The sequence below is a fragment of the Danio rerio genome, chromosome 14 (genome assembly GCF_052040795.2).
Source record: "Danio rerio strain M-AB ecotype USA chromosome 14, GRCz13ab, whole genome shotgun sequence".
In the NCBI taxonomy this organism is placed as follows: domain Eukaryota; kingdom Metazoa; phylum Chordata; class Actinopteri; order Cypriniformes; family Danionidae; genus Danio; species Danio rerio.
Window position 1 is genome coordinate 18,112,718 of NC_141034.1, and position 22,701 is coordinate 18,135,418.

The following is a 22,701-nucleotide window of genomic DNA, read 5'->3' on the forward strand; positions in this document are numbered from 1 at the left end:
AGGTTGGTTATTGGGGGTAGGAATAACTGTATGGACTACATTTTATAACATACAATAAAGATGATGATCCAGGATTGTACTATCTTTGGCAAAATCACATAGCAATATAGCACTGCATGCTATACTACCTGATAGCACCCCATGCTATACCACTGCCATACAAAAAAAAAGAATAGTGAGTAGTTTTTTCAAGGTTATCTTTATGTTTAGCTGGAAAAAAAATAAAACAGCAGCATTAAAATACATTATATTTCCTAAAGATATCCTGATGAAGGTCCTTATCCTTTTTGCCCCCAACGCCTTCCATAATGCAGGGCCCAATTTTTGACCTTAGAAAAGCATGAAAGTGAGAAACAGCTTCAAAACAGATTTTGCTGCAGTACATTTCCATACATAGCGATTAAATAACGAGAGTATAAAACCTTTCTACATACAGTACGTCCATTTGATAAATGTGTTTTAGCAACTTTAAATAAAGGTGCTGTATAGCCAACCAGATAGGGTTGGTATAGCACTTAAAGTGTCTCCCATATAATTACAAGCCCACTTTTAGTGGCATTTAGCGCCATCGTGTTGGAGTGGGAGCCTTGCACAAGTTAGGATGATCTTATCTGGAGGTCTGTGTCATTTAAAAAAATGAAAGCCCCTGCCTTACAAGCATAACGTGCTATCAGCAACATGTTACATCCAAATACGACAGAGGATGCTGTTTGGAAAAATGATTAATAAACACTCTCTGTCATTTGAGATGACATCATTGTAACAGCTGTAACACATCTGGGCACATGTTTGTTCAGCAGCGTCTCAGGTGTGATGTAGATCTCTGTACTGAGGTCAAAACCCCTCCAGAAACAAGCACCTGAATCGTCCACCCACAAATCTACTTAGCACACATTAGTGTTGAGATAAACTGCACTCAGAAAATAAAAATCCTCCTGAAATGCATTGGTTATACTGCGCATTCTGATCACAGCCATCACTCATGCATTGTATGATGTCAGTTTGACAGTAGTGTCAGAATGATATAACACTCGGTCCTCCTCAAAGCATGTTATAATTGGAGGCTTACTGGATGGCATATGCATTACCGAAATAGAGCTACGCGTGTCATAACGATTCGGCTGTCAAGCCATCTACCCCAGATCTCAATGCACTGACAATCATTTGTCATTTGATTTGATGATTGCGTTGAAAAGCGTCACATTGCATGGACAGACCCCAGAGCAGTTCCTCCCACATAGCCTGCGTGCACGCTGAAGCACTCCTGCTCCTAAAGTTCATCTCCATCTATTGCCGGCGCTTTATGATTTAAAACGAAAAAAGTGCTTTTATTTTTTCCTCCACGGACATGGTTTTACTGTATCGGTGTTTTCTTCCAAGAATGAGCTGCTGATCCAGCAGGGAGAATAACGGCAAGCTGTCGCGTGCGTTGGGGATGCGCGAACTTTATAGCGCGTGCTGCGCTGTAAACCCCTTCATAATTGGGACCATATCTTACAAATAAGGTGAGTGGCTTTTAATGTTTTTAAGCGTTCTGAAATAATCAATGAGACTGAGAAATGCGGATTTCCAATTAAATATGGCACCTGGCAGGTGTCCGTATTAGGGCTGTCCAGAATACATAATTCAGAAAACATATGTAATTAATTCAATGGAAAGTGTAGTTTAAAAAAAACATAGATTTTTTTTTTGTGAATTATTATCGATATATTTAAATAAATATTATAATATTGATATTATATAAAAAATGAATACTTTTTTATACAATTACTATAAATTATCATTCATTTTTAATGCATTTCATTTTCCAGGTTTACCATATTGAAGTAATCATGTTGTTGTCTTAACTGATTAATTGTTACACCGCAATTAACTGAGTTAAATAAATAAATAATCCTCATAAATAATAAAATAAACGATTGTTAACTAAGTCCACTCGTAGATATAAATACTCTTTTGCATATGAGGGATTTTTCTACAAAAAACAATGTGAAAGCTTTCCATTGCACAATAAGGTTTCTTTAGATTCTTAAAAATGTTCCTCGCAGCTAGAACAATATGTTTTTTTTTTTAGCTATCCACTAAAAGGTTCTTTAAAGAAGAATATTTCTTTGTCTTTTGTATTACTGTAAAAATCCCTCTTTGAAACCTTTATTTTTAAGAGTGAAATCATATTTTTTGTAATGGCTGTGTGTGTTCATTGCTAGCTGAGAAATGCATTTCTACATATATGTCAACAGGAATCATTTGCCAGAATTGATTGCTTATATTTTGTCCCAAAGCTTTAATGAAATCCCAGAAGAGTGTGTGTTGGTTGCATTCGAGTTCAATAAATTCGTCTTCCTGTCATTCCTATTCAACATCCTGTGGGACGTGGCCAATTCAATTCAAAACTCCAATTCATGAACTGAACAGAAGCCAGTTCTTAAATTTTGGATTCTGCTCTCTCTTGGCGTGCCATTTCAGGGATAGTTCACACAAAATGAATATTTAATCACTATTTACTCGAGTGGTTCCAAACCTTGGTTCCAAACCTTTATAACTTTCTGTATTCTGTTCAACACTAAAGACGATATTCTGAAGCAAGCTGAAAACCTAACCATTGACTTCCAGGAAAAACAAATAGTGGTGTGCAGCTTTCTTCAAAAAATCTTGGTTGTGTGTGTGTTCAACAGAAACCAAATTATTTGCCAAATTAACCAATTAACCAAATTAACCAATTGCCAAATTAACCATTGTGTGTTTACGAAACCCAAAGAGCATCAATCCTAAAATTAGATCATTAAATTGGATCATTTTCTTGTTTACATTACACGCAGTTCCTCAGTTCCATAGTAACAGACATACAATCATTCATCATCTGATTGCATTAGTTGGACGAGTATCTGGAACACTAAAGAGCAGTTTTCATGATGAGTTAGCACAGCGTTAATGGGGCTTCCAAGAGCTCTTGAGTTGGATGAACAGCATCCCAGCAGAACATCATAATGCCAGCAAAGCTGAACCACGAGGGTCACAATCAACAGACCCTGTAACCTATTTATGTTGATTCCTCGTTACACATATGCACAAAGCAATTCTGAAGTGTGGGTTTTTTTCAGCCTTTTCCACTTTAGAATGCAGTTTGTAGATTGATTCGCAAGAACAGAGCACTTTATATGATTTGAAACACAATAGAATTGAGGAAAGATAATAAGATTTCTAGTTCTGGTCGTGATTTTTTATTTATTGTTTTAGTAAGTGACTGGACTGTCATAGTCACCACATAGTCCAAATCAATGAGCCCAGAAAAGAAAGGTCATGTGTCTTAAGGGATTTGCCCTTTTGATGAATAGTGTCTCGCATTCATGCATGTGTCTCTGGAGGACAAACTCTAAAATCTGTGAGACGTGAACAGAAATGCTAAAGCACATGCTAAAGTAAATTAGCAATGTCTTTTTGACATTTGAAAGAAGTATTAATGTAAAATGTGTCCTTGTTTACATTGTTCCAGGGAAAATTATTTACATTATCATAATAAACAATAAACAAATGTTCATACGATTTTAGCAGTTGTTTCAGGTTAGTTATTGAAGAACATTTTAGTAGCAATTTCCACTGTTAGCTATTGCCTTATTAACCTCTAATTAATTAGATAGTGTGTTTATTAACACTCATAAAGAATGATCTTATTTTACATCCCTAATCCTACCCAATGTCTAATCCCAACTACTGCCATATACTAACTAATTAGCAGCAAATTTGTTTATTGAGCTAAAGGTTTTAGTTAATGGTTTAATAATGATAATGGAAGTAACAAAGTAAAGTGCGACCAGAAGAACTATTGATTTTCATGATCTAATCAATTTTCAATGGGTAAAATTAATTGATAAACTTTTAAGAAATTCGGGGGAAGGAAAACTGTAAATTTAATTGATGTTGACGTTAAAAAACTCAATCAAAATGGGGTAATGCTTAAAATACTTTAAGGTTCCAATAGTTAATGTACTTATTTAACATTAACTAACAAAAAAACGAATACATCAACTTGATCCCATGAGGAAACATAAGTGTTTTAAGTTTTTTCAGTGTATTGGCTTCAAACAAAAATGTACCATTTTATAGATGAGGCGTGGCACCCAACCCTGCCTCTAAACCCGACCGTCATTGGGTGATGAGCAAATCGTACTAAATTGTATGAGTTAGATAATACAAATTAGCCACTAAATTAAAATGTTACGAATTGCAGTGAGATTGCGTTGGATGCACAGTGTAACGTGAAGTGACGCTGGACAATAGAGTGAGGATCTTTTTGCAGGTTTTATTAAACAGAATGGTCAGACAAGCAATGGTTGTTCTTGTTATTAATATTAGTATTATTAATAATTTACTGATTAATATTACTATTATCTAATTTTCCACTGTTTGATTTATATTTATTAGATTTTTTTCTATTTTATTAAAATAGGCCTGCAAGTAGGTTATACAAATTAAGTAATGACATAATATGAACTTTAAAGTTCAAACAGGCTGCAAAAATCAGCAAAACAAAATCATTTGCATTATTTCCTAAATTAGTGCTTTATAATGAATGCTTTTAATAGGGGTTTACCTTTAACAGGTTTTTTAGACATTTAAATCCCTATTGATAGGATATCTATAAAATCCATGCTTCTAATATCAAAAATATTGTGGTCTTCAGAGTCACAGAAGACTATAGTATCCTTATTTTATTTTGTTTGTTTGTTTATTTATTTATTTATTGCATTGGATATATTGTCTGATGAAAGCCAACACCAATATTTCATTGCTTCATATTATTTCTGTCGTTTTAATAAAAGGGACAAAGCAAACATTCATAAAAAAAAAAAAGTTTTATTTCTAACTGGTTCATTTAGACTTACTGTAAAGCATAACTGTATGTATTTACTTCAGATACATACTCCACAATGATGGACAGTTTTATTACTGCTTGTGTAGGCTATTTAATTTGTCCGAGCACTGTCTGGGTTATATTGTGTGATGTATTGTACTGGCGCGCGTCGGTTTTTGAGTCTGTAACAGCCGCGTGGTCGAGATTGCGCTTCAGTCATAAGTCCATTCAGCATGATTCTGGGAAAATTGTGACATCTGATCACCCTTATGAGTGACTAAAACAAGGTTATTCAATATTCTGATTGGGCTACAGCCACTCCGAGCCCGAGTTTAGGACCGGTGTCACTATTTGTACTGAACAGCACTATTTGTTTTGAACAGCAGCGAACCGAAAGGAATACTTACATTAACAACGAGAGAAAAGCGTAATGCAAGGAGGCGTTTCCTGCGTCATAGCCCAAATTAATTCTTGAGCCAATCCAGGGCCCCTTTCTTCCATGGGCCCTAGCCCTTATGTCAATCTGGCCCTGGGCAGCATACAATGTAAACAAACTAAATAAAGCAAGGTCTAAACACAGAAGGCAAGGGAAAATGCGTCGTAATGTTTACAATCAGTTTACAAGACTCAACCTCGAGTGTCTCAAAGTGAGCTGTATCTGTGTGTGTAGTCAGTCCATAAGCAGCATCAGCTGTGGGAATGTAATCAATGGTGACTTAGAGCAGGTGTGTGTGTGTTGCATGACTGGATCTGTAGTTCATTTTGAGGAAGGATTGTAGTTCGTGTGAATGTTCTCTAGCGATCTATGCTGGTTAGATCGCTAGTGATAGTGACACACAGCATTTATTGATCATAGTTTAACATTAATAAATTTATTATTATATCCAAAGTGGTGCTTGTTTGTTAACTTAAGTTAACAAAAGTTAATAAGAACTAACAACAGTAAAAACATTATTATAATTTTTCTTGCTCATTCAAACTACTTATTTAAAATGAGCGTAAACTACATAATTCTTGATTCATTGGGACAACTTAATTTTTTATGTTCATGAATTGCTCTCCCCAGGAATATATATAGGGGTACGTAATCAGAATGAGCCTGGGTTGCTCCAGTTTTGTGACATAATCTAAAGTGGCATCTATTTATGCTTTGTAAATCCCTTATAAATGAAAATTTAAGGGTCAGTTAAATTCTAAACAGGAGAAAATAAAATAAACAACATTATTCATTTCTATTCATTTGAAGATACACAAATAAAACTATCAAATAAAAAATAAATCTGTGTAAATAAAATGACCGTACAGTTTAAACATCGCTAAATAATATTTTCATGTTGTATTGCAATATATTGTTCAATTATTATATTGTTGTTGTTTTATGCAATGTTATGTTGTATTTTGACACTTCTGTTATTTAGAAATGTTTGAACTTTACTGTACTGTACTGAGCCTCTGATTGTAATTCATAAGGGATTTACAAAGCATAAATAGTCCTCACTTTAGACTTGGTCACACAACTGGATGAAGTTGAGTTAATAAAGCATTTATTAATATACATAGTAACCAATGCCTGAATAATAAAATATACAAATGTTGATTTAAATAGTTTATTAATTACTTACTAACTCATACTAAATCACCCTAAAAGCCCCCAACTACAAATGGTTTGTAAATAATGCAATAATGAATTTAGTAATGAACAGTTAATATGTAACAAACTATAAAAATACAGTAATTAAGCACATTATACATGTGCTTACAAGTCAGCAATACAACATTTGTAACTTCAGTGAAAAAGAACACATGAAAAGAACCTATATAAACGTATATTTTTTAATATAGGTTTTGATATAGGTTTTTGAGATATGTGACATATAAAATTTTTAGTTTTCCTATATTATATGTACATATATGTTCACCCATATGTTAGTAAAATTATAAAAATACATAGCTGCTAGACAACATAATTTAAAAGAAATAGTTTTTTTTTATTTACTTAATCATATAGTACAAGGCATAAATATAGTACAAGAGCAAAAATAAAACAAAAAACAGAAAAAACTAAATAAAAAAAAAAAAACCTGACAAACCGTTTTGTTATACATTTCCTTCTTTTCCACTATCTTCATACAATAATTCACTTTGTAAATGTTTCAGGAAAATGTGTAGACATCATAGCTTTCCATCTCTTCTCACTTATTTGCCATAGTTAAATTCCATAACATGCCAATTACATACCATAACAGTTCAATTCCATAACATGCCAATTACATACCAAATTCAAGTGGCACATACAAGTTTTTTGCATTTTTTTTAGTTATTGTCTTGATAATAGAAAATATGAGCTAGGCAAGCCATCATGTATGACAGTTGCCAAAGTGAAATATGAGCTATATAGGAGACATCATGTATGAACAAAGGGCTTATATGTGGTTATAAAGAAGCAACAGGAGACATATTTGGCCTGTACATGCACATATATTCACCCCAACTTTGCATATATGCGGCATAAATACACATATATACATTGTATATATTATTATATATGTGCATATATACTACATATAGGTTTCACATATGCACATACATCCTCATATAGGTTCTTTCCACGTAGGACTGCTTACTTACATCTATTAATGTAGAGTTAATGATCAACAAATAATAAATTCATTATTTGCTAATGCTTATAAGATGATTCATAGTGTGTTAGTATTATAAAGTGTTTCCCACTTTGGTTTAAGTAAGAATTCACATCGTTTACTATTGGTTTATATCCTGCCTATTGTTAAGATATTGATTATTAGCACTTATAAAGTATGATCTTAATTTACATCCCTACCCAATACCTAAACTCAATAACTAACCTTACTAACTATTAATCATAGATATATACACTAGATATCGCATAGGGACCCTGAGCATGCATCAATAGCGCCGCCATATTTGTACAGTGCTCCTAGGACAAGTGTCATTCAACAGCACTAGTCAAGACAGTGTTACGACGTGAAGATGCTGGACTTTAGGGCTGTCTACGGGTGTAGTAACGAGCAAACAAAGAAAACAAAGCACAAAGGCAGAACAGCAGAACATTTCATAAGTATGATTAAGTTCTTTATGTTTTTGTATGTTATGAACTTTTGTGCTAAACAGGTAACGTTGTTGATGATAATACAGTCACTTACTGCATTCATCATTAGGCAAAGTAGCACCAACTCAAACTAAAACACTCGGCTTATGCTAGTTTTGTTGAATAAAATCAGCAAACAATGCAAAACAACGAGATGCTGCGCTGCCAGAAACACAGTCGCTCCCTCTGTCAGTATGAGAAGTGAAAGCAGAAGAGGAGGTGTGTTTCAGGACATGATTAGATCAAATTTAACAGAGAGGGTGGATAGTACATCTTCATACGCACAAACACAAGCTTTTTGTCAGGAATACCTGTGCGATCTTATCCATCAATGTAGAAAAGTGATGATAAGTTCTGGAATTTTTAAAAAATTGCATACCGACCTCCGGGAAAACTCCCGATCATAGATATATGTTTATATGTGTAAGTCTCTGGCTCTGGATGGCCACAGTCCTCCACTGCAGCTTGGTCCAACATTCATTTCAAAAGAGAGCTACCCTGTACTACCCTGTACTAAAATGGCAGCTCTATTGACGCATTCCTTCTAATAGACAACAACAGGGTAGGCAACATCTAATGTATATATCTATGACTATTAATAAGCAGCTATTTAGCTAAAAGTGTTAGCTTTTGGTTTGTCAAAAGCATAAATTGCGGTAACACTTTTTTAATGGTCCTTTTCCTGAATTTAAGTTACATTGCAACTAATTCTCGTTAGTTAAAATTAGTAGATTTTTAGGTTAAGCTTAGGGTTGGGTTAGTGTAAGTTGATATGTACTTGCAAAGTTTCTTATAGTCAGTTATATATCTGTTGAAGGAGCCGTATAAAAGATGCCTAAATTCCACATTAAAAATAAAGTATGACCATTTTTATTAATAAAATTGGAAAAGATGAATAAATACTGTAATAAATTGCTAATTATTTGTTCTTTTTAGCAAATATTAACTGATCTTTCTTTTAAAGTGTGACCCAAAATAGTGACTACAAAGCCAAGCAGGAAAATACATTTATTTTTATGGCCAAAATCCTTTTGTACTCACCTTCAAGAAAGCTTGTGGATACTTCTAACAAATGGAGGCAATCTTTCTTAGTTGTGAAGAACAATAGAAGCACACCCATCAGCTAAAAACAATATAACAACCTAGTTTGCTTTTTTAATTCGATGCGCCCCGAAAGATTGAGTGTCCTGCAGAAACTGTGTCATCTCTGGCGGAGGAAAGTGTTTTTGTTTTCAGGCTCTAAATGACCCAAGATGTCAAGGTCTTTATTGGCAATTTTCTGTTTTCCCTTGAGCAGAAAGCCGTCCATACAGTTTGTGTCATATAATCAGCTTAAATGACAATATCGTCACTTTTAAATGTGCTCATGAGCTCAAATCGTTCTGGAAAAAAAAGAAAGAAAAAGAGCTCTGCATTGTCTTGCTTTGAGCAGGCTATAAATTGGATTTTAATGAAGCTCTATCCATCTCTTATGAGCAGGAAAAGGCCTCGTTAACCTTTTTGTAATTAAATATGCTTCAATATTCTGCTAGCAAAATCACCACGATAGCCAAGCGTTAAATGGATATTATATCAAGTGTTTATGCGATTTAATGCTTCAATTGAACGTGATAAAAAAATGACAAAGACGGCTGTGTTTGTGTGAGCTGTGTAAAATGAGCGTATCTCAGCTAAAAAGATTAATTCGGTTACATTTTTCAATCTAATCCAATCTCGCATTATCTAACTCTCAGTTATATCCCTTCCAGTGTTGTAATGATATATAATCGCTCACGCTCAGCAGAATGAAGAATATTCTACATATTTCATCAGGTGTTCATGCATGCAAGAGTGTGTGTGCGGCTTGAGCATGACTCGCATTTATTCCAACAGAGCGCATGCACAAAAAAAGAAATGAAGACATCATTTAGATATCGTCTAGAAATGCCTCCACGCTGAGAATGAGTTCTCTTATGTTCATTTATAATTGAACATGTGCAATGAAATGTGAACCACTGAATGTCACGAAATCTCATTGCACATGTTTTCAGAACAAAGTTTTCTTTACAATCAATAAAGTGGCTCCAGCAGACTATTTAGAGACTTAAGTGTCGTCTTCTCTTTTCTTTTAGTAATGACCCATTATGCTAATATTAATGCATCGTTACAGGAAACACACTTTTCTAGGAAAACAGCCCAGATATGTTGGGAGTCTTATTTTACATCCTTAATCCTATACCCTAAACCCATTTACTACCTTACCAACTAATTAGCAGCAAATTAGTTAATGGTTTATTAATATAGAAATAATTATATGTAAAATAAATTGAATTCCTTTTTATGATCAAATACATTTTCAATGGATAAAATTAAAAAAAATTTTTTTACATGATTGGGGGAAGAAAAAAGGTGAATTCCATTATTGTTGATGTTAAAAAGTTTAATTAAAATGGGGTAACGCTTAAAAATACAATACAGTTTGATTAGTTAATTGTATTGTGGAACTTCTTATTTCAACATTGACTAATTTATTATTAACTTCAAAGTTGTGCTTGTACTTTATAGAAATACTGTTCATAAAATGGCTAATTGGCGAAGCAGTGGAGCAGTAGGTAGTGCTGTTGCCTCACAGCAAAAAGGTCGCTGGGTCGATCCTCCGCTCAGTTGGTGTTTCTGTGTGGAGTCAGCATGTTCTCCCTGCGTTCGTGTGGGTTTCCTCCGGATGCTCTGGTTTCCCTCACAGTCCAAAGACATGCGATACAGGTGAATTGGGTAGGCTAAATTGTCCATAGTGTATGAGTGTGTGAATGAGTGTTTGTGGATGTTTTCCAGAGATGGGAAGGGCTGGAAGAGCATCCGCTGCGTAAAAACATGCTGGATAAGTTAGTGGTTCATTCCGCTGTGGTGACCCCAGATTAATAAAGGGACTAAGCCGACAAGAAAATGAATGAATGAAAATGGTTAATAAACTTTAGACACAATGTTTAACATTTATTGACTTATTTTGCTATCTAACAAAAATTGCACCAGAAACCCAAATGGATGTGTAGAGTTATAGGATTCCCATTTGTGCTCTTGTGCAACATACACTATTAATAATTTTCTGTAAAAATCTACAGTAACTTTGTAACGAAGGGTCTGACACAGAGGGATCCATTTGCAGTATATTTATTAAACAGAGTTTAATAAAGAGCACACAGATGTTACTAGTGCGAACTCACATCAAACACAGTTGTATTAAATCGATAGGCTGGCGGCAGACAAACACAGGGTGATAAAGCAGGCATGGGTCAGAGGCAGGTGGCTAGAATCAAAGTCAGTATTCAGACTGGGTTCAAGACAGGCGGCAGGCAAGACAAGGTTGATATACAGTCCGGGTTAGCAACGGGGAAAGCAGGCAAGGAGTAGAAACACTCTGTAGTGTTTGCAGGCGCAGAACAAGACTTCGCAATGATGTGTGTGTGTGTGTGTGTGTTGATCAAGGGTATGTGCTGCAGGTGTGTGGCAATTAGTGTCTGAGCATGACGTAATGTCAGGAGTCCGGTGATGATCTCTGCTGGTCAGCGAGGGGAATGACTGGGACCGAGTTGGTGACAAACTTATTATAAATGATTTACTCAAATACTGTATTTACATTTACAGCACCATTCATCTTGCTGTATTTTAGTATAGTTTCTATATTAAACATAGAGAATTGTTTACGATGCAAGTTTAAAATATAGTAACATACTTCTTAACTGTCATACAGTAAAATACAGCTATTACAGTTAATTAACTTTAAATTCACTTGCTCATTTCCTTAATTGCCCTAATTAACGTAGCTTAAACAATTAATTGTGGGATTTGTAGTTATAGTATTGTGTTTGATATGCTAAGTTAAAGATACACTGTGAAAAATATTAAGCCAGTACAACAACAACAAAAAACATTACATTCTTGTTCGCTCAACTTTTAAAACCATCAGCTGCACTGACCTAAAACTAGTTTTCAGCAATACAAAAATAAAACATTTGGGTTAACGCAAGATTATTGCTTTTCTGGAGAGTGAACTACTTTGTAACAAAACTTTATAAATTGTAACTGGTTCCTCTGTTTGAACTATAGTTTGAGCATTAATTTGTCATTTAATTATTACAGGATTTTACTGAGTTGTTCCTGAAAATGAAATATCAAATACATTTGATCTCTCATTTGAGAATGCATTTTGATTTATCTTTTGTTTCAGCATTTCATTTATGAATTGGGTAGTTGCTTGGGGCATTTGATTTGTCTTTTTAATTTTGTTAGGAACAAACTTCCTCATGGATACATAACAGTTAAATACAAATTAATAGTCCACATGAACCAAGCTTCTTTTTTTTTTTTTTTTTTTTTTGTTAGAGCAAACAAGGTAAATGCGAGATAGAAATTTACATTAAAAGTCTTTCTGCAGCTGCCCCAGTCAAAAAAAAAAAAAAAAGAAATTACAAGTGATAATAAATAATAATTTCAGATTACATTAACAGTAGTATTTGTAGTTTATAATAATGACTTTAAGATTATAATTGGAGTTACAATTATTTTTGTCATTGTTGTTAGGGTTAGAAATACTGTAACCTCTATTCTTTTGTAAAGTCTGAGATTAGCTCAACCTAAAGTAACAAGTTGGCAGCAGCTTTTTGTTTTGAATGAGCTTGCAAAGTTTAGCTCACAAAACTAATTTTACTAATTTAATAAAGAGAATTGTGATTTAGGTCAAGTAAACCTGTTAAATGTGGTCATTCAAACATTTAACTTTTCAGAATTTTGTAATTTTCCCCCAAGTTGGATTTTTTTTTTTTTTTTTTTAACAGTGTTTATTTTACAACCCTAATTCCAAAAAGTGTGCGTGTATGATGTCATATTTTGATACAGGGGGAGAGAAAAAAAAAAAAAAAAAAAACCACAAAATACTGTGAACATAACATTTTTACAAGTTAAACTTTTGCCCTGTCTGACTTACAACATGAATTAACAATACAGTACACGGTAGTTGTCAGGTTGTCGGTGTAAATGACCCAAAAGCAGAGTTGTCAAAACATTATTAAATATTAAAGGCAAAAATAAAGAAACTCAACTCACTGAGAAACAGAACATGTCCAGAATAATCAGTCAACAAACAGAGGAGTGGCCAAAAGGCAACAGCGTCAGGACCAGGAGAGAATAATCTGACAAAATTGACAAAATACGAAGAGCCGAATAAGAAAAGAGCTAAAATTAATTCTGTTAAAGTAAGCATTTCAGCCCAGGACTGACAATCATAGACTTAGGTCAAAGAAGTCGTGTCAGGATATCATCACTGGACAAAGTACACCAGACCAGCACTCAGTGGTACAAAGCCAACATTCTAGCACCAAGAGAAGCAAAGCACACTCAGATATAAGACCAGCAATCAACAGAAATGAAAGACAGGTGGGAGTAAACGAGTGGCTGTACTGACTGCCAAAGACAAACAGCTGTGGGTAGTCACAATGAAGACAGAGAACACATGGAAAGCTGTCAAAAGGGAAAGATAAAAACACTGTCTGAAAAGAGAGGAAGCATAGTTCAAACCTGGGTTCTGACAATGGTTGTTTAAATAGGTTTTTTTTTCCAGAAAAATCAACAGAAAGGGTTATAATACATACACTTGAATAGTTCAGAAATAAAAATAACTTCTCCCTTTTTAATTGAATCTTATTAAATATGTTAGGAATGCATAATATTGAATTTTGCCAGTATTTTCAACTCCTTTTGGCTGAGCTGAATGTGATGTCCGTCTTGTTTGTGTGTTATGACAAGTGTTCATTTAAAGGTTTTTTTATGGAGTCAGGGCTGAAATTTTGGTGGCACGATGGTGCAGTGGGTAGCAGTCACCTCACAGCAAGAAGGTTGCTGATTTGAACCTCAGCTGGGTCAGTTGGCATTTCTGTGTGGAGTTTTCATGTTCTCCCCGAGTTTGCATGGGATTCCTCTGGGTGCTCCGGTTTCCCTCACAAGTACAAAGACACGTGCTATAGGTAAAATGGGTAAGCTAAATTGTCTGTTGTGAATGTGTGTATGTCCTGGTTCTCCAGGTTGGGGGAGCGTTGAGCTAATGACCCACCTCGTAAAAATTAGATGTTACAAAACACCAACATGGTGCGGCTAATTATCAACTTCAATATAAACAGCCCTGGAAGTAAGCAATGTTTGAGATTTTTTTCCCCTATAAATGTTAGTCTCGTAATAAATTAAAATCAGATTAGTGATTTATGACTCTAGACAAAACAAAATTCTCTTTATGTGCTGTTGGGGATGTTTTCAGCCACTCTGGGGTGATTTAAAGTCTTAATCTGGCTACAACTTTCTTTGTTTCAGTAAATGGAATGATTTTTGGTGACAAATCTTGTTTTGAAACATTTGGGGAAAATGCTTTGAAATTGAGCAAAAATTAATTCAAGAGTCCATAATTATTTGGTGTTATTGCTTTGCGATAATCAAAAAATGTTAATATAATGGAAGTCAATGGGACAAAAACAGCCACAAACATCACGAAAGGATAATAAATTTGAACAGCACACAAGGGTTAATTATCATAAGTGTAACAGCAGGCTCTGAACATTCATCATGGATCAGGCACTATAGGACGCAACCAGAAGCCGATTGAGAATGATATCATAGAGAAAAAGATCTATATGATTGATGTCATGTCACAGTCCATAATCAATCCTCTTTTCATATATTCTGACTAATATGCCGAACATGACTAAGCATGACAAAACTCTTATTTTTGTCTTTATACTATAGTTGGTAGAGGACTTGAAATAGTTGTGATTAAGCATTTTTGACAAAAAATGATAAAATATTCCTGCTTTGCTTGCAGAAAACCCTAATCCAGTGGTCACCAAACTTGTTCCTGGAGGGCTGATGTCCTGCAGATTTAAGCTCCAGCCCTAATCAAACACACCTAAACAAGCTAATCAAGCTCTTACTTGGTATACTTGAATCATCCAGGCAGGTGTGTTGAAGCAAGTTGGAGCTAAACCCTGCAGAGACACCGGCCTCCAGGACCGAGATTGGTGACCCCTGCCCTAATCTATTAGTTTACCTGCATATTGTAGACTTGTGTCAAAACTACAAAAAGGCCTTTAAGTTTGAAAGAACTTTAAAGTGTTCAGAGAAATCATACTTTTGAACAAAAAAAGAACAAGTCAACAAGAATTAACAAATCACAAATTCCTTTTCTGTTTCATGTCAGGTTGTAGATTTGAGCTCAGATTGAGCAACTGATTTGTACAAGAAACTAAGCACCAAGTATGAATATACAGCCCACAGTCATTTTGATATTCAAAGTATTATCACCTGGCCAGAATTTTGAGAATGCATAAAAAATAGATTTTAATGCAACAGAAGCTCACAAAACACAGTAAAGCTACAAATTTCAGGGATTTATAAGTAATCAGCAAGATTTTAAAATGTCTAAATTTCTAATAAAGAGCAAATACAGTGTTGAGAGAACCAGGCTAATATGATCATAATACCTGGTTTTAATAAGCACTATAGTCATGCATTCTTTTACCAGTTTTTTTTATTTATTTATTTATTATTATTAGACCTGCAGGGCAACCAATCAGTAAAACATTACAAAAATCTAGCCTTGAGATTATGTGTTAATTAGATCTTCTGCATTGGGTATTGAGAACATATGTTGTCTAGATGAAATGAAGTTTAGCAGATGCTGCAGACTGGCCTATAAATTACAGACTGCTGTCTAGCTAAGACTGGATAAACTAAATTGGCCATAGTGTATGTGTAAATGAGTGTGTATGGATGTTTCCCAGTACTGGGTGCAGCTGGAAGGGCATCCGCTGTGTAAAACTTTTGCTGGATAAGTTGACGACTCCTGAGAAAAATTAATCAATAAATCATCACCTTAGAATTATAAGGTTCTATCTGACATTTTTTGTCAAAATTAATGACATATTCTTATTAAATGACAACCTATTAACATTATGGGATGTTTTTTTATAAGTTGTTTACATTTTAAGACATTTTATTTACAAAAACAAATATTACACACATACTGTTTGCTATGGAATGCAAAAACTTTGAAGCTCAATATCTCAGAATCATTCAGAACGCAGACAGAACCTTATAATTCCAAGGAGAAGAAATGTTTAGCTGGGATGGGTATCATTTAAATTTGATCAATAACGATACTGATAGTGCTTACCAATAACTATTCATATTAATACTGTTAAAAATACAAAAAGATGTGAAAGTATGTTGATAATTTGAAGTTATTTTGTTACTGTTGAAATTTACAGTAGTCTACAGTACTTTACAGTACAAATACTCAAGTAAACATGACCTATATGGTGTGTTTTGTTAATAGATGTTTAATTATGTTACCAGCTTTGTTCAGTGTTACACTACTGCATGTGTTGCATTTTACCTTGGTGTCAGTTAGCTTTGTTACATGAGCCCACATTCTTGATTGCTTTATAGCTACAATGACCATCTGCACATAAATGCAAGGATTTTACGCACATGCCAGTTGTCATACTTGTGATTCCAATACTGAAGGGTTCAGAGACAAAGCAGCCCGTGTATCATTAGCAGTCCGTTTTGACATGAAGCTTATCAGTAGTCTGGTATTGACCCAATTATATACACAGCCCAAAATAAATACAGTTTCTTGGTATTCATCCCTGCATCTAGTCCCAATTTCTCGACTGATGACAAAGATTTTTAACAGAACATTAGTCAAGAGTGAGTATTATTATGCAGTATTATAGTTTTGAAGCATAAATTTTAAAAGCCAACAGTCAACTTCATCTGATGAATTGAGTGTAGTTAACTCAAAATTGACTGAAAGTTAAATCTACTCATTTGAAAAGAGTTTTAAACTCAGTGTTGAAAGTAATGAGTTAATTGAATACCTTATTACTTCAACTTAAATGGAGTAAGTTGACAGTACTCATATAGATTAGTTTAACTCAAATGGTTTGTAGCAATCAGTTTCCTCAAACGGTCTGAGTTGCCTTAACATATTGGGTTTTACAATACTCAGCTGGTTTGAGTTCTCTTCATTTCTTGGGTATTACTGTGCTCAAAATTGCTTTGTTTGTTCAAATAGATTAAGTTCACTGGATTAGTTTTTGAACTTAAATGGTTTGTTGCAATTGGTTTCCTCAAATGGTTTGAGTTACCTTAACTTTTTGGGTTTACAGTGTATAATCTAAAACTGTGTTTAGTAGAAAGAAGTTGCTAATCATTCATTTTTTTATATCCACTCTGTGTGTTTTTATTTGAAATGTTTCATTAGGCTTTGCGAAAATACAGTATCTCTGATTATTGTCAGAATCCGCCTTGAGGTATTCCATATTAGTGTTGGGGTGACACATTACAAACAATCTAATGTGAGTTATGTAATCAGATTTTTTTTCAAGTAACTAGTATAGTAGCACATTACTTTTTTCCAAGAAAACATGAGTTAATTTTTCCTATACTGACTGACAGATCTCCTAATACCATTTAAAGAGAATTCAGTCGTAAATTTAGAGTTTTTTTGTGTGATGAAAAATGTGATGCTTAATGTTCTGCTTAAATGTGAATGTATTTATTCATCTCACTTCCAAAAAAAAAAACAGATTCAATATCCCTCACTACCCTTAAAATGAAAAAAAAAAAAAACAATGAAATGCAAACTCTGGAAATTCTTTGCTTAAGGGTGTTTTCTGTCCTGCATCCTGAATTATTCACTTCGCAAGCATTTTGCTTTTGGCATATTTTTCTAAAATATATTTTTTCTTTTTTATATTATAACAAACAAGCAAGCCCAGCACTTTTTAGGGAAAATGAATACACAATTAATGTTACTTATTACTTTACTTAAAAAGTAAATCATATTTAATCACTCTTTAAGAAGCAAGATTGTAATACATTACACATATATATATATATATATATATATATATATATATATATATATATATATATATATATATATATATATATATATATATATATATATATATATAAATATAAATATATATATACACACATCTGCTGTGTAAAACATATGCTGGATAAGTTGGCTGTTCATTCCACTGTAGTGACCCCTAATGAATAAAGGCACTAAGGAAGGAAGGAAAATAAATGAATGATTAAAAATTATTTTCTCTAAGGCCGTACTCACACTATCTACAGCTGCCTCGAAAACGGCCAAAGCACGCTTGTTCTCCCTCCCGTCTCCCCTGACGGCCCACACTCACACTACAATCGGGCCTGGGCACGCTTATGCATCGATGCTTTGCTGTTCAGTAAGCACTCTCGCTCAGCACAGAGGAGATTTCTCTAGTTATATCGTTTCAGTAGTTTGATGTGCAGTGACATGCAGTCAAATATTTCGCCAAACAGTCCTTAGGGATGCGGTGACACAGTCAGATATTTCGCCAAACAGATCCGTCACTTTTACCGCTCATAAACAATCATAAAGCCCTCGTGCTGCAGGAATGAGGAGGTTTGCTGAAGGTGCACAGCTGTCGTGCAGTGTGGAGTTTGCGTCTTTAATAATCTAGGGCAGTTTGTGTTCATTGAACAGTAAGAATGATTATTAAATCCATATGAAACAGTCCCTTTCAGTTTCGGGCTTTATATAACGATATAACTAGACAAATCTCCACTGTGCTGAGGGAGAGCGCTCACTGAACAGCGCAGCATCGATGACGTAAGCGCGCCAAGGCCCGATTGTAATGTGAGTGGGGGCTGTCGGGGGAGACGGGAGGGGGGACAAGCGTGCTTTGGCCCGGTTCGAGGCAACTGTACATAGTGTGAGTACGACCTAAGACTGCTCCTTGAACTTCTGACCGTTTTGACGCCTTCATATAAGCCTGTTCAGATAGATAAAGACAAATGACTTTGTTAAAATTGTTGAAAACCAGTCTTGTTCCAGAATTTTCAATCAGTGAAAGTATACATGCAATTATACTAAAATAATTTGATTAAGATTTCAAGCAAGAATGTTATTTTTTTTTCTTTTTTCTTTTGGCAGGTACATGCATGTCCTTGCTACCGGGTTAACATGGGCCAATCAGATCAAGTCAATGGATCAGAGGACACAGTCCTCCATGATGGGAATCAAGAGACCAGCCTGGGAAATGACAGCGTCAACACTTACAAACCAGCCTTTGTGGATGACATCACCAAGCACCTAAGTGTTCAAATATCGCTCATATTAGCTTATTCACTGATAATCCTGCTAGGACTCGTGGGTAACACTCTGGTCATTTACATGATCATTCTTTACAGAAACATGCGCACCGTCACCAACTATTTTATCGCCAATCTGGCCCTGGCTGACCTGATGGTGGACACAGTGTGTTTGCCTTTCACCTTGGTTTACACATTGTTGGATGAATGGAAATTTGGAGCAGTCATGTGTCACATGGTGCCTTATAGCCAAGCTCTCAGTGTTCACGTTTCCATTCTCACCCTTACCATTATTGCTCTGGAGCGCTACAGGTGTATTGTTTTCCATCTTGGTCAGCGACTCAATCGCTGCACTAGCTTTATTATCATTGGCCTGACTTGGGCATTCGCTGCCATACTGGCTGGCCCACTGGCCATTTTCCGAGAGTATCGATACGAGGAAATCCCTTACATCGACTTACGAATTGCGGTTTGCTCTGAGAAATGGCCGAATGGCACAAATCGGGATGCGGTCATTTACAGTCTATCGATGCTTCTCCTGCAGTATGTGGTCCCTTTGGCCATCATCAGTTATGCTTACGTGTGCATTTGGATTAAACTGAAGAACCACGTCAGCCCTTCCAACCGCAACGATGGCATTGTCCGTCGGAAGAAGACCACCAAGATGTTGGCTCTAGTAGTCGTGGTCTTCGCAGTTTGCTGGCTCCCGTTCCACATGTTTCAGCTGGCCAGCGATCTTGACTTGATTCTCAAGTTCAAAGAGTACAAACTGATTTATACCTTGTTTCACATTGTGGCGATGTGCTCAACTTTCGTCAATCCGCTGCTCTATGGCTGGATGAACCAGAATTATAGGAACGGCTTCCTCATGTTCTTCCGCTGTGAGCACAAACCAGACTCAATCTACCCTGATGGCTCCTTCAGGACTCGATCATTGAGAGGGATGATTGTGAACGGGTACAATGATGGTCAGCCTGCGGCAGCTGTCTGATCATGAAGATAGAGTCTTTCTCGGTCTGGTGGAGCTTGATTGTTGCACAGTATATAATCCAACAGGGGACAATGGGGCTAAAGTCTGCTCTAAACCACTGCATGGAACATAAACTTAATGTAGCACTTTCCTAATCCTCCATGATTTAGTATATAAGTGTGGAAATTTATTTGGATGATCCTTGACATATTCCAGTCCTAATTTAATCTAATATTCATGAAACGGGTATTTGTTCGAGCTCAGTAGAACAGCAGTTTTGAAATAACTGAAGAATATGTAAAGGTTTGGTACACTCTTAGAAATAAAGGTACGAGAGCTGTCACTGATGCAGTAACTTTTCAGATGGTACTCGCTTTTACTTCTTATGTAATAAAATGTACGCTTGACATACTTTTATGTACCTTTAAAGTGATAGTTTAACCAAATATGAAAATTCTGCCATCATTTACTCACTTTTTCAAACCTTTATTGATTTATTTAGTCATTTGAACACAAAAGATGATATTTTAAAGAAAGCTGAAGACCGGTAACCATTGGCTTCCGCATTGTTTTTCCTACTATTAACAAGTCAATAGTTACAGGTTTTCAGCTTTCATCAAAATATCTCCAGAATAAAAAAACTCATAAATGTTTGGAACCACTTGAAGTTTGTAAATTTTAGATAGATTTTCATATTTGGGTAAAATCTCTCCTTATAAGCTCTTGTGTACCTTTATTTCTGAGTGTGTGTGGGGTAAAAAGGACCCTGCTGTTGGGGCTAAAGGCACAATAACTGACAAGATTATGAATACACTATTGAATTCAGATGGCTATTATTAGTTATTAACATTGGTGTCCACCATAGAGATAATCTACTTGGGCTTCCAATATAGAGATAATCAATCACCACTATGATAAGGGAACCAACATGTTTCAAACTATGTTACACTCTCCAAATATCGAAAGGCCTATAGAGAAGTGTTAAAAATGTATATATTTTTTTAAATAATTACCTCATCATGTATTCTTTCTTGTGTAGTTTTAAACATTCATGAGTTTCCTTCTTCTGTTGAGTGTTGGTTGCTGGCACTCATTAACTTCCATAGTAGGAAAAAATATGATGAAAGTCACTGGGTGCCAGCTACCAGAATTTTTAAAAATAACATCTATTGTGTTAAACAGAAGAAAGAAAGTCAAATATTTTTGAACAAGTGGAGGGTGAGTAAATGATGATGGAACTTTCATTTTGGGGTGAACTATCCCTTTAAACAAGTGCATATAGTGTACAATAAGTACATTGTATAAGGGTACCAGCTATATTTAAGTGTTTCGTCTATTTTAATAGTTTAATTAGTTTTGGATGCCCTTTAAATATAGTGTATGGTTTAATTTATTATAAAACTGAAAAAATTATTCTGACAGTCATTAAACAACAAAGCAAAAACATAAAAATGAATTAAATGCAGTTCAACTGAAGTCATTATTTTGAACAAGTCCTTCTAGTAAAGTATTTGTATCAATACTGAAAGCTCTTTGCCCCAAGCTCAAGCCCACCTCAAACTACTTTAATGATTTATTTTTCTCAGAAAATGTGCTGATTATGTAGTAATCAGTAAAAACATCCATTATATATTTTCTGATAGGCAGTCAAAAGCAAATTTTCCTTAAATGGTTAGTTCATGCTAAAATGGTAATTCTGTTATTATACTGACCCTGTCATTCCAATTATCGGAGACCTTTGTTTCTCTACAGAACACAAATTAAGATATTTCAGATTAAATTCGAGAGCTCCCTCATCTTCTATAGCAAGGGTCCTAAAACATTCAAAGTTCAGAAAAGAAACCAAAGACATAGTCAAAACATTCCTTGAGGCTTCAGTGGTTCAATCTGTAATCATATGAAGCTTCGAAATTTCTACATTTTTAAAAAAATATATATATTTTTTTTCTTTTCTGCATCAGGGGTGCGTTTCCAAAAACCATTGTTAGCCCACTAAGGTCACAAGTTGCATTGTTACAAACATAGTTAATTGATTTGCCATTTACTAAATTCATTGTTCCAATGAACATTCGCAATCTCCGTCGCAAGCTTGTAATGTGAGTGGGGGCTAGTTAGAAGCATAGTTCCTGGCTGTGTTCTATTCCCAGTTACCCCCCTATGCCCTATTCCTTTCGAACATTCCAACATTCAAACTTGGAATGATTAAAAAAAAAAAACAACATTAAGGTCCTCTCTCTCAGGTGTAATTTGCTTTCAAAGTATTTTTACAGTTCAGTTTTAGCGATCTTCATTTTGACAATTATGATCCCTTCACAGTGCACTTACATTAAATGACATTTTAAATGCAGCCGTAGCTCATAACAAAAGCTATAGGTGACTTATTATTTAAAATCAGAATTTAGGTTATTTCTCCAAAGCTTATAAAAACAAAAATACATAGCATATGTTAATGCATTTAATTTATAGTAGATTATTTTTTAAGAAATGTGTCTGTAGCCCACTGTATATGACATGGGCCTGTTGGTTAGAACATTTCTGCAGTGGTTTGAATGTCACATTGTAAAATGCAAGGTGGAGTAG

General features: G+C 34.9%; 2 protein-coding genes across 3 annotated transcripts in view; both read left to right on the forward strand.

Annotated features, from left to right (window-relative positions):
* The window catches only part of immt (inner membrane protein, mitochondrial (mitofilin)), a 905,839-nt gene that overhangs the window by 770,958 nt on the left and 112,180 nt on the right, over window positions 1-22,701 (forward strand). The gene's annotated exons all lie outside the window — the stretch shown is intronic.
* Window positions 1,221-21,573, forward strand: npy7r (neuropeptide Y receptor Y7). Of its 2 annotated transcripts, XM_087280412.1 has the most exons (2): window positions 1,221-1,505; window positions 18,994-21,573. In XM_087280412.1, exon 2 carries the CDS (start codon window positions 19,024-19,026, stop codon window positions 20,140-20,142), a length of 1,119 nt encoding a protein of 372 aa, XP_087136538.1. In that variant the 5' UTR covers window positions 1,221-1,505; window positions 18,994-19,023; the 3' UTR covers window positions 20,143-21,573.

Bases quoted from the DNA above. Each gene is read 5' to 3' on its own strand.
- npy7r (XM_087280412.1), top strand. From the start codon at position 19,024: ATGGGCCAATCAGATCAAGTCAATGGATCAGAGGACACAGTCCTCCAT.